Raw genomic sequence first — 12,753 nt, 5'->3', positions numbered from 1 at the left:
GATATTATGTACAGTTCCTATAGAGATAAAGGCTTTGAAAACAATCTGATGACCCTTCATTCACTGTGCTGTGTTCACCTTTCTTCCCTCGACGGCTGACACTGACTCCAGTGGATGTTCGGATGGAATTAATGTACCTTGTTTAATCCACTCAGCTAAGTGAGAGTCCATTTAAATGATATTATCATTCTCTAATTAGCCGTGCTTCCTGGGTTTAGCCCCTGATTTGTGAAGACGCAGGCGTAGACGATGGCGGTTAGGTGAGGCAAAACCTTTTGATTCCTTTCAAACACAGTTTTAAGGGCAACATTAGTTATGATCACATCTTAATATTATCAGTGGAGTTTCGGGGAAGGGCACATCAGTATGAAATCTTTTTGATGGATGACCGTGGCCTTTGGCTCATGTTCAGAATCTTTGAACCCCTGACTTTTACACTTGCGCCATCATGAGGTGGAGTTTCAGTGGAATATTTAAACTTCTCTGGATTGCCAAGAATTTCAGGCAGTCCTGGTCCCCTCAGGATGAACCTTCGGTGAATTTCCAGACTTTACAACAAGCGCAATCATCAGATCTTTAAATGTATTAATTATGATCAAATACTTGCACAACTAATGATATTGCCACCAGTCTCTGCTACTTAGTGTGTTGTGTTAAACATAAATATCTACATTAGATGAACATGGTAAACATCATAACATCAGCATGTCAGCGTTGCTTTTTTGAGCATGTAACATTAATAATGATAAAACAGTGCTGTGCTTGCAGCCACACTGAGCTGCTGTGGCGTGGCTGTTGTTGCTTCAGGCCTAACACGATGAAGTTAGATTGAACGACATGCAGCTCCAGTTCTGCAGGAAAAGTTTTTCTGAGAAATCTTTGAAATCCTAACTCACCCTGACCTTATGTGCTTGTGCTCTTCACAAGGAAGGGCTGGGGTGCAGCAGTCTTTTTCAACTGTGGCAGCCGAGCATTAGCAGACACTCCAGCAGACAGCAGGGGGAAAGGTAGAGAAACGGTATCTCAGGAGAGAGAGCCATCACAGCGTGCCATCGTCCCTGATGCCAATTACCGCTGTCACCCATCTGCTTTGGGCATGCGGTGAAACGTGGGATATGTGACCTACTTTCCAACACAAGTGTGACTGCAGCGCTTCTCCTCTCATCAACAAACTGAGCGTCTTCTCCCTGAGGAGATGGATCCAGGGATGGTGTCGCAGGGATATACACATTGGTCCAATATAAACATCTTTTTGTTTGGCTTTTCGGTTTAAGTAGATTTTACTGGATTGCTTTCAACCAAGTATTCAGAATTAAATATATTGTATTTCCAAAGGAGGAAGGGAAACTATCCCTATTGTTGCAGGTAGAGAACTCCCTTCTCTTTAACCTCTTCCCCCAATTTACAACCTCTAATAACCACCTCTGGGATATATGCCTCCATCACAATGCAAAAAATAAATGGAAATCTGATTTGGTTGTCCACAGAATAAAAAAAATTATATAAAAAAATGAAATGGTAAGATATTTTTCCAGAATCAGTGTCCATGTTTCCCTGGATAATTCCCCTGAAATATATTATCCACAGTTTTCATAGGGACTTTAACCTCGACTGGATAGACTATCAATATAAACTGTTGACAGTGAGATCTGAGGATTATCATGAGCAACAGTGATATTATTGTTGGATATCAAGTCATCTCAGATTTGTAGAACTACTCAGATCTCTTCAAAGTTCTCACGACGGAGGTCAGGACCCTACATGGTCACAGGACTAATCTCAGGTTTCACAAGATGATTAACAAGTAGGAATCTTAAAATTACTTCTGCTGCAGGATATTTGACTTTTAAAGAAACAGTATGAACTGATCATTAGACAAATTGGGGCTTAGTGAGCTGGAAACACAAGGACATAGCTGTTATCTCTTCTAAGGAGATTATGTCTGTTAGTTAGCAGCATCAAACAAAAACAACAGAATGGATTACCACAAAGCTTGGTGGAAAGATGGGTCAGGAAGAACTGGATCCGGGGGCAGATCCCGGACATCTTTAATCACTTTCTTAAACATTGTGAGACCGGATGTTTTAGACAGTTTTCATTGATTTCCGAGAAATAGTTAATGGATCTTAACGGGGAAAAAATCCAACATAGCCTGAGGGAAATCTGGCTCTTAATTCACTCAAAGATGTTTACAACAAACGTTATCTGTTGTTCGGTAATAGTTTACAGAGTATACTGAGAATCTACCTGCTGCAAAACCAATAGGCTGAATAGAGCAGAAAGAAAGAAAAGTAACAATGAAGTTGTTGACCAGAAAACCAAAACAATGAGCTGAAAGACACATAATTAAATTAAATTAAATTAAATTAATCTGCGCAGAAGCGGACTATGCACCTCCTGCGCAGAAGCAGACAGCGCAGGATTAATTTAAGTTAATTTGAATTATTGTTGTATTTATGTGTGATATATTGGCAGGTATCCTTTGGTGTTTAGAAAGGCCCCATGAAATAAAAATCTTTTTTATGAGAAAACAAAATGTTTCTCAGGAAAATGCTGATACTTCAAGAGGATTTGGTGACAAGTTGTACGTTCACATCAAACACAGACTTCACAGTTGCAGAACTTGAATCATTCTTTGATCCCAGCGCTGGTCTCCCATGTGAATGAGATGCACCTTCCGACTACAGCTGTGAGTGTGTGTATCTCAGCTGTGTGATCACTGATCCAAAGGCCAGCGCTCTGCCAGTGTTCCCACAATCTTTTGGAGGATGTTTACGCAGGAAAACAAACAGCATTAATCTTCGTGATGAGGAGAACAGATACACACAGTCCTTTCATTTGGTCCATGACTGCAGATGGTGTGTGTGTGTGTCTCCACTTTCTGCTCTGTTACATTTTAAGCCATTTTTAGTCCCTACTTCTTTTTCTCTCACTTACACTTATACCTACTACCTGATACACACAGAATTGATCCTGGCTCTTAGCTCTTGACTTGTAAACCGTGTTTTTCCTCAGCTCGTGTTCCTCAAGGAGGAACATGGTGTGTATATACACAATGTGTGTGTGTGTCCGTGTGTGTAAGTGCAGCGGAGCTCAGTCTGCCTGAGGGGAGAGATGGGGAGGGGGGTGAGTGACTCAGCACTGTGATTCATTTGTAATTGGAGGCAGTGCTTGCAGAGCACACACACACATTTCTTAAGGGTAGGTGCCCTTGTCAGAGATTATTTGACTGATTGAGTGAGTCAGATCATTAAGAACTGCTGCTTGCTAAAGAGGCAGAGCAGGAAGAAGAGAAAAAGAGAAAGAAGAGGAGAGATGAGGATGTAGAAAGATCAATTGAAGAACACTAAGATGAACCAACTGAGAGGCACACTGAGCCCACTATGTACGTGGCAGTGCATTACTAGAGTCTGAGGTAAGGAAGAGAAGTGACCAGTTGGTGCGACACATCTACGTTTCCTCCTAAAATAGCGATCATGAAGCAGCAGCTGTTCCCATCTGGATCGGCAGGTCAGAGTTTTCCCCAGTGCCTTCAACTGTGTCGCCGACTGATGACGTCATGTGAAATCTCTGGCCCTCGCATGAACCCCTTTGCATGAATCTGTGGCTCTGCTTGTTGACAGCTGGAGGCGGCCGAATATTGGGCAGGAGGAGCTTTGTGAGTCATCCCGGTGGAATTCAGATGGAGTGGCACATTCATGTTGATTGTGTATCCATGTCAGAGACAAATCATAATTGGATAAAGAATAATTAGCTGCAGTTTTAATCACTTTGGTTGATTTTTACAATTAGCAACATCCTCATTAAAATCTCTGTAACTGCTTTTTGCACGGAAATTGACTTTTGGAGTTGGAGCCACCAAATGTGTTGGCTGCATGCTCACTTTGTATAATGGTGGTTATAAGAGAGCCTCAGGGGACTCACTAACATGCTTTACAGGAAGTTACATGGTCTGTTGTTTTGTGGGAACACTTACTTTTGACTGTGATGGATATGCAAGAGCTTCTAAAGCACCACTGATCTCCAGATTGTCAGCTAGTCACTTCTAGGAACACTGCTTCAGTGGAAAGGTTATTCCATGTTTATAGATGGGTCAGCTGGCCCAAGTTGTTAAAACAGGGCTGGTCCAATAATAGGCTCTCCATCAGTTCATTATTTCAGCTTTTTATGAGACACCATATGCTGTGAGGACAGGATGTTGTAACATAGGCTGCAACAAAAAAGGAGGCAGGGGAGAATGACGTCATTTCAGATGCAGCAAATGTATAAATGATGTAAGCTCTGTCCGTGGTGCTGAAATGAAGAGAGTTTATTATGTTCTGGCACACGACAGCACCAGATATCTTTCATAAAGAACTTATCCTGTAGATGTAAAATCAATCATGCTTTGTATTCTATATAATACTGTCGTATTAGGTTTTCTAGGTTGTTCATTATCTGTCCGTTTTTGTATGTCCTTCTGCTGCTGTGTGGCCCTTTAAAATGGCACTCAAGAAATTTTGAAGTACACTTTCACAAAGGTTTTCCTATAATCGGGACACCTACTTGAAAAAGATGTGTTTTATTCTTCTGCATGAGTCAAAAAGCTTGGATTCTGTATCAATGATATAGATAGCTTCGTCCACATAGAAGACATTATCCTTTAACTGTTAGGTTGTAGCAGTTTAACAAAGTGTTTTCGTATCTGCATAAATTTGACAACTATATTATCTTGTCTTCGAGTTAGTAACTGCTGCTCTGTTTCTGACTCTTAGTCATAGTCAAGACACACCAGCTAATATGGTAAATTTAATGTTTTTTTAGCTTTTCTAGTCTTATTTACCACTCAAAATGCTCAGGACAAGTCAAATTTATCATATTCACAAACACATTTATACAGTGCTAATGTATAAAATGTTCTATTACACACATTCAAAGCATGCTGGCACAGCAGTCACAGGCTTTGGGGTTCAGTATCTTGTCCAAAGACTTTTTGGAACGCAAACTGCAGGAGATCGAACCACATACTTTCAGGTTCGTGGACAAGCCTCTCTACCTCCTTAGCCAAAGCCGCCTCTAGGAATGTAAGATATAAATAAAAATATAGGCAAATACATTCAGTCGTAAAGAAGCATTGGGGTTATTTATTCAAGCTAGTAGTAGCAGTAATACCTCAATAGAAAAATACTCCATTACAAGTAAAAGCAAACATTAAATCTAAATTTCTAATGTTGTTGTAACATAAAAGTAACTACAGCTAACTGAAGCTTTGTATCCCTTCAATGTATTTTGTTGTTGTAAATGCCACAGTATATAACTTGATTACATAGATGCCCTATAACTAGCCAAACATGTCCCATAGTATAACACAAAAGTATACATCCTTTAAATTGTAGGTTCCATCTTAGTTTTCCTCTGATTCAAATTTTCCTCTGTTCTAAAGAAAACTATGTTTTCTAAACGTGCAATCTGTTGCAGATTTGCATTGATCAATATCCTATTTGGCCTGTTGATGTCGCTCTTGCTCCTCTAGCATTTGGAGCCACACACACACACACACACACACGCACACACGCACGCACACACGCACGCACACACGCACGCACACGCACACGCGCACACACACACACACACACACATACACACACGCACGCGCACGCGCGCACGCGCACAAACACGCACACACACAGCTTCAAACCCGGATGGATGACTTCACCGTTCAGCCTGGGTTTCCTTTATGATCCCGGGATCTCCCACTTCCCTCACCAGACATCATCCAGCAGCACAGGCAAACACAGCTCACTCTCCCTCCTTCTCCTGCTCTCGCTCTCTCTCTCTCCCTCCCTCACACACACACACGCGCTCGCACATACATATAACAGCGTCTCTCCCTGCAGCTGCAACACATCCAGAGACCACAACAAGCACCAGGACTTCAGACGCCTCATCCACATCGAGTCTCCTTCACAGAGGATCCCAGCAGGAGAGAGACTCCATCATCAGCTGCAACTTAAACCACCAACAAACAGGGATCTACGGCTGCGTCGAGGAAGATCTTCCATCGACTTGATTAATTTTTCAAGCTGGTGATCCTGCTCCTCCTTTTTTGTGCCACAATGTCCGAGGTGCTGCCATACAGCGAGGGGAAAATGAACGGCTACGGGGCGGACAGCGAGGTCAGCCAGATGTCCTTTAGCTGCGGACTGCAGGACACAAGCACCTTTTTCTCTTCGTCGCAGGCGAAGAGACCCCCGAAGCTTGGACAGATCGGCCGAGCCAAGCGAGGTAAACGACGGTTTGATTAAATGATTGAGACTCGTGCATGTTGTCACTATTATTCAGACATGGTCATGGTTGTTTTTAGTGTGATGCAAAATGGGGAAAATGTATTGTCAGTGTTTTTAATTGATTTAGTTGGATTTGGATCATAACGCAGGCTGTGCGTAATTTGGATACAAAGAAAACGCACCATTGCATTAAAATACCAGTTTTATCACATTGCTCAGTGGTTTGACAAACTGTTTACATGTATGTTCTATAGAAATCAGCGTCACTATATAGACACACCCCATGTTTTGTCAAATAAAAAACAACGGGGTTAAAGAGGAAGGATAAACGCCTGGCTCGTCGCCATTACCGGGAATGAGTTGTTTTTTCCCCCACAGAGTGCGCGTACGTGTACGTTGCTGGGGGATTTGCTATTGTGCTTTATTTCATTAATTTATTCACCTGCAACTCGCTCACTTGCTTTGTGCGCCATGTTCCGCTCCACTAATGAGAAGTGCGCATTGAAGTGAAAGAAATCCAAACACGCACAATATCGGCTCCCTACAGGGATGTAATATAATAATGTAAGTCTGAGCTGCCCTGTTCCCTCAGTAAACATCCTCTCCCCCCTTTCTCTGTTTCTTTCTCTCTCCCCACAGTGGTCATCGAGGACGACCGAATAGACGACGTCCTGAAGGGGATAACAGACAAGTCCTCACCCGGCGTGTAAACACGAGCGATGGGCCTTGCAGACTCTTTTAATTTTTGATCACCGATTCGAAGCACTTGTCGGCTGTGCATGTTCGAGAACTTGCAGGAGAGGACGACGGCACGAAAGCTAGGATGGGATGATGGAGAAAAGGGCGAAGAAGAAGAAGAGGAAGAAGAAGGGTGAAAAACGGGAAGAGGAAGATAACTGAGGAAGAGGTGAAGAAGGGATGAGAGGGAAGAGAACGAGACTCTGGCGAAGACCAAGATTTTTATCATGGGATTGCTGGCAATTCTTCAGACGAATCCCGATGTTTAACTCCTGCTGCGCAGCACGATGTTGAGATGGCGGACTCCTGCTCTGTGTCTCAACCTCTGCTGACTTTAATGATGGATGAACTTGTCATTACTTCACGACCATCTTCTATTTCTTTCTTTCCAAAAAGCGCTGTATAAGAAACTCAGTAGTGCAACTGGAGGCTGGAGCTAAATCCCAGCCCAGTTTCAATAAGTTGTACAGTAGGTAGGCTTTAAGCTCTCAGACACCCCCCCCCCTGACTCGCCCCCCCTCCCTCCTGTACGCTTTGCTTTGTTGACTCAGTCGGCGACGGTGCATTCAAGGGAGCTGTCCTTTCAGCACTGGTCCAATGCATTCCTGTTGCTGCTATAAAAACGCTTTTAAAAACAGACCAACCAAACTCTCGAGTCTACAAAATAGAGAAGACCCATTGTATGTATAAAACATATATATCCGAGGATAGTGCAATGTTGATATTTTCTGTAGAAGAACCCCATCTGTTTTTTTCTTTGTTTTTGGGCCCTTAAAGAGCATCGCCGGCCACAGATTCGAACTGAACCGCAGGTTACATTCTTCTTCTTGCATTACCCACTAGTGGTTGAAGGTGCGGGCCGGCACCTCCATGTAGCTGATTTACACCTGCACATATCTTTCTCCTCTATTTTTATTTTGTTTCTATTTTCAGATGCTCAGATATCTACAGAGGCCAGCAGAGATGAGGGGATTACAGTAAATATTTAAAATTAAAGTCATGAAATTGATGGGAAAAAATATTCGTTCTATAATTTAGATTTTTTTTTTTGTTGAGATTATCTGTGTCGTCTTCTATAAATCTAGAAGTTTTTTCTCCATCTATTTGCATGAACTCTCACTCCGGTGCCAACGCAGGTGCCACCACTCTTACCCTGGCACGCTTCTTTTTAAACAAAAGTCATATTTGTATTTTTATATCTAAATATTTGTTATTTAAATGATATGCTAGTCTATCGTCTTACAATTCATCAACAAAATATTTCTACTTCAGAGAGGATATACAGAATGAGACTAGGCTTCATAAGAGGCACATCTGGGATTTTGGTGGACAGGTCTAATTCTATATCAGAGGTTGGACCTTTTTTAAAGACTAACTGAATGTGTCTGGAGTTTTTGCACACATCAATGTTAAACTATTATTAAGAAATCGTATACTGTGACTTGAGCTTCGTTGATGAATTTGTTAGAAAATCGCAGTTTTAGATATATATTGCACTGTTTACGAGTATCCTCAAATGACACGTTGTTATTTGACCGACTTTGGACATTACAACCTTTGTTTTTTTTAATTTTATTTATTTTGTACCATTATTTTAAAGAAACTGGATATGGTTTGTTGTGCATGAAACCTTAATATTTTCAATAATGAAACATCGTTTTATGAAGCAAAAAAGCAACAAAATGTCATGACATTCTAAGAATGAATCATTGTATATTATGATGCCATTTTCACTGTATTTGGTGAATTAATAAATGGTGACAGAAAATGTTAAATGTGATTCTTTGGCATGGCTTTGATCTTATAAGGCATTTTCTAAAATATCAATGGGAGTCCACAAACCATGGACAAGCATCATGGCATACACAGCTTGTGTTCTGATTGGAAAACACAGATCATCACCTCACCACAAAGCATTACAAATGCATTATATCTAAATCCAAACACTACATTTTCAACTTGTTGTTGAAACTAAACATACAAACAGTTGCATCTTTGTAAAAACACGTCTCTGTGTAGATTTGGTCATCAGTTAAAGGCTCCCTCCAGAGCCATCTCCTAAGTGACAGCAAATACTGATCCTTAATTAAAGAGCAGGGAAGAAACAGTGATCCATCTGTTAAGCTGTTAAACAGCTCCGTGCTGGCCTACACTGGTGAATCCATTAAACCACACACCCCTGGGGAGCTACGACTGGCCACATGATCATCTATCAATGTCTGGCTGTACAGTGCTCTCATACAGTAGCTCTCTCATAAAGGCTACAGCGGGCGGAAGCACTCGCTTTAAAATGATGGCACATTGTTGATGCACTGAGAAAAACTTACATATTATTAAGAGTGGCCTAAAGATCAAGTTTCCAACATGTCAGGCGGTTTGTTATAGCTTTGCAACTTTTTTTGTCCAAAATATCCTCACACCCACATCAGATCGGCTGACATTCCTCCTCTTTGTTCCCTTTTTGACAGATCTTTGACATAGTTGTACAGGATTTTATGACGAAATCCATTCAGGATGATATTGTGGAAGCCATTTTTTAGCTTAGTGTCTTTCTTCCTTCTCCAGTTTCAAGTTTGCATTCATGCCCAAAACCAGAGGCAGAAACTGGACGTTTGAACTATTCATCCATCGCAAAACAAGTGAAACACACTGACTGAAATCACTCAACTATTTTTCTGCAGTCATAAGAAGACAGCTGTTAATAGAGACTAAAAAAACACAGACAATGAGTATCACTGTTTGAGTTTTGAGTAGAGAAACGGTCGACTCGTGTGATAAAAGAAAGTAGTCGCACTGTAAACAAACTGGAATACAGCAGCAGGAGTTTTGGCCTGAATATCTTCTTTTTACAACGGGATGCCAAAAATATTGGCCGTTGTCCCCAGAGACTAATTGGTCATCAGATGATAGCTGATAGGCTCCGAGATCGCAGTGATAATATATAAACTAAATATCAACCTCAGCGTATTTGTAATGCTATCTGCGGACATGTGTGTGTTTATTTTCTTCTCTGATACTAAAATACTGCAACATGAGGTGAAACTGTCAGAAGAGAAGGTGCAGGATAGTGTACCACACTGCTCACCAACAGTGTCAGTCTGGAAACTGTGTCTGTTTACAACACCCCTCCTCCACATGTGCTTCACCAAACTAGACGGGATCGAATTATAAAAACACATGTCCTTGTCAAATTAATTTTTCCTGGAAATCACACCACAGCGATGACATGTGGGAAAACATCCACGGTATCAGAACATGTCTATAAAAAGCTGCAGGTTCTCACAACAACACACAAACACAGACCCTCATATTAGTCTGAATCGCACTTCACTCTAATAACAGCACGTCAACATGGCATCATCAGTGTAACCATCAGTGGGTTTATTGACTGTCTGGATAACATCAGCCCTGGACTGAGTAAACACGCAGCGCAATCGATCACGTTGTTGTTGTGGATGATGCGTGTGTGTGTGAGTGTGTGTTTGCGTGTGTGGCATGGACGGTTACACTTCACACAGTAATGGGCAGCCATCAAAAGGCCGGATCCGGACTGACATAAATGGGTATAAGGCATTGATTTGTGGCAGCTCTGCTCCACGCCTCTTTCCCTTTCCTGAGTCTGACCGTGGACATGTGACTTTTACAGTTATTCAGTGAAATTATTGTGCTGCAGCAATATTTTCAGGTTCAAGGATTTTGCTGTCTGCGACCACTGAGGGACATGGGGCTAAGAGGATCACTTTGCTGAGACTGTTGGCTTGCGTGACATATTGCTTCATTACCATTTACAAGGCCAGTCGGAAAAAACTGGGACAAGGACAAAAATCCTTTGGCATATCTGGCACTGGACTTTCCAGCATCTTGCTAGCGTTGCTGGAACTCGTAAGCCAGTCACGTGGCCGCGTGCAGTGTTGCAGTCAGTGCTGGGAACAGATGTCCGAGTATTACTAATGATAAGTGTTGATGCAAAATTAATTTCTTATTTCATGGGCTATCAGATGTTTTTATGGTAAAGCAAAACTTTGAAGCATTCTGGGTCAGCCAATGAAAAGTTTTCTGTTTGCTGTAAAAGATTTGATTTCAAGTAGCGCCTCTCACCCAAGAATCTGCAGGTGGTTAGCTTAGCTTAGCATAAGGGCTGGAAACAGCCAGCCCATCTCTGTCTGAAGTATCAGTGTTAGTATCCTATCAACGCCTCCGCAGCTTGCCACTCACTGGGATGTTTGACTAATATAGTGAATACATTTTTTTTTATAAAACAGGTTTATTTCCCTCAGACACACAGCATTTGTTGGCTTCATCTGAAACAGATGTCACTGCTCTGTCTTCTGTCTTTGTCCATATCAGGAAATGTAAATGATCTGTTTTCATACAGCCCTTTTCTTGTCTTGACGAGAGCTCAAAGCGTTTTACAGAACAGTTCTTGCTTTTCACACAGTGCATCTATGTGCAGCACTACCTCTAAGAAAGAGGGCAATTTTTAGTTCAGCATCTTGCCCAATAACACTTTGGTATATGGACAACTGGGATCAAACCTTCTGGTGAGAGGACGAGCGCTCTACCCCCTGACCAACAGGGGGTAGGAAGAGATAAGAAGAATAAACTCCAGCTCAAAACGTTAAGTTTTTGGTGACCATGACTTATCAGCTTCACTGCTTCTTGGCACAGACTCTTAATTGTCTCTAAACTCTACTGAAGGAATGAACTCAAGTTTACCGAAGTACATTCCCTCCTCTTCTGTTTGGGTGATGATGGTAGAGACACTGGAAACATCTCAGGCAACAACTAATGATCAGCCGCTTTTGGGTGAGACACAGATTCACTCCTCATTGGCCAGCTGTGGGGGTCAGAGGTTGGTCGACTGTTGGCTGGAGCTGGACCTGGAGGGTGAGCTTGGGTCAGAACAGACACGATGCAGATGCCTTCCCAGTGACAGTTTAACAAGCAAAGAGCAACCTTGTACTCTCTGTTGTGATCTCTGAAATACATGAACACAAAAGCAACTCTCAGTTCTAGGTGCTAGTTGAGTGTATGCATGCGTGTGTGTGTGTGTGTATATGCGTGTGTGTGTGTGTACTGTCAACTGAGAGCTTTGATCTGACTCCACTTTTGTGCTGTCCTGAGTGGACGACCATTAATATTCCTCCTTCTGTTACATAAGTGTGCCATACAGCATATAATGCCATTACGCTGCCCCAAGGGAGATGAGCAGATCTGTTGAAAGCAGCAGAAGTGCTTCCTCTCAGTCCACGCTGCATCTGATGCCACTGATTCCCTCTATATACGCTCATCGCTCTTGCCTCATCGGACATCTTTGTCGTGTTGCTGCATTCCCGGATCTCACAAACGAACCGTGTCGGTACGTTGTGTTTTTACCACCGATAGGACAGATGGCCCAAAACCAGAATTTCCCACTAAGAATCCCTTAAAAAACTGAGAGCAGCTGACTGGCATACAAACAAACAGCTATGCAGTGATTCTGTTTAAACACAACCAGGCAATACTGCAGAAAAGACCCAGGGATATAGATGTCTTAACTTTCATGTCATGAGCCCTCACATAACACACAGCGCACACACCAACGCATTAAGGGCCAATCGATGCAGACAGAGAGAGGGAGAGGGGTTGTTGAATAGAAGAGTGATTGAGAGAGTAAAAGAGAGAGAGAGAGAGAGAGAGAGAGAGAGAGAGAGAGAGAACGAGAGAGAGAACGAGAGAGAGAGAGAGACACACACACACAATCAGCTGT

The 12,753-nt window shown here is 42.2% G+C and overlaps 1 protein-coding gene across 1 annotated transcript; it reads left to right on the top strand.

The window, feature by feature from the left end:
* The first annotated feature begins 5,751 nt into the window (after window positions 1–5,751).
* camk2n1a (calcium/calmodulin-dependent protein kinase II inhibitor 1a) lies at window positions 5,752–8,724 on the top strand. Its single transcript, XM_061084604.1, has 2 exons — window positions 5,752–6,264; window positions 6,906–8,724. The coding sequence occupies exons 1-2, from the start codon at window positions 6,096–6,098 to the stop codon at window positions 6,974–6,976; spliced, it is 240 nt and encodes a 79-aa protein (XP_060940587.1). The 5' UTR covers window positions 5,752–6,095; the 3' UTR covers window positions 6,977–8,724.
* The last annotated feature ends 4,029 nt before the right edge of the window (window positions 8,725–12,753 follow it).

This window comes from Limanda limanda, chromosome 13, assembly GCF_963576545.1.
Source record: "Limanda limanda chromosome 13, fLimLim1.1, whole genome shotgun sequence".
In the NCBI taxonomy this organism is placed as follows: Eukaryota; Metazoa; Chordata; class Actinopteri; order Pleuronectiformes; family Pleuronectidae; genus Limanda; species Limanda limanda.
The sequence above is the reverse complement of the archived record's forward strand: the minus strand, read 5'-3'. Positions and strand labels throughout refer to the sequence as shown.

Coding starts and splice junctions, on each gene's coding strand:
- camk2n1a (XM_061084604.1), top strand. CDS start 6,096: ATGTCCGAGGTGCTGCCATACAGCGAGGGGAAAATGAACGGCTACGGG. Junction 6,265..6,905: donor GATCGGCCGAGCCAAGCGAG/GTAAACGACGGT, acceptor CTCTCCCCACAG/TGGTCATCGAGGACGACCGA.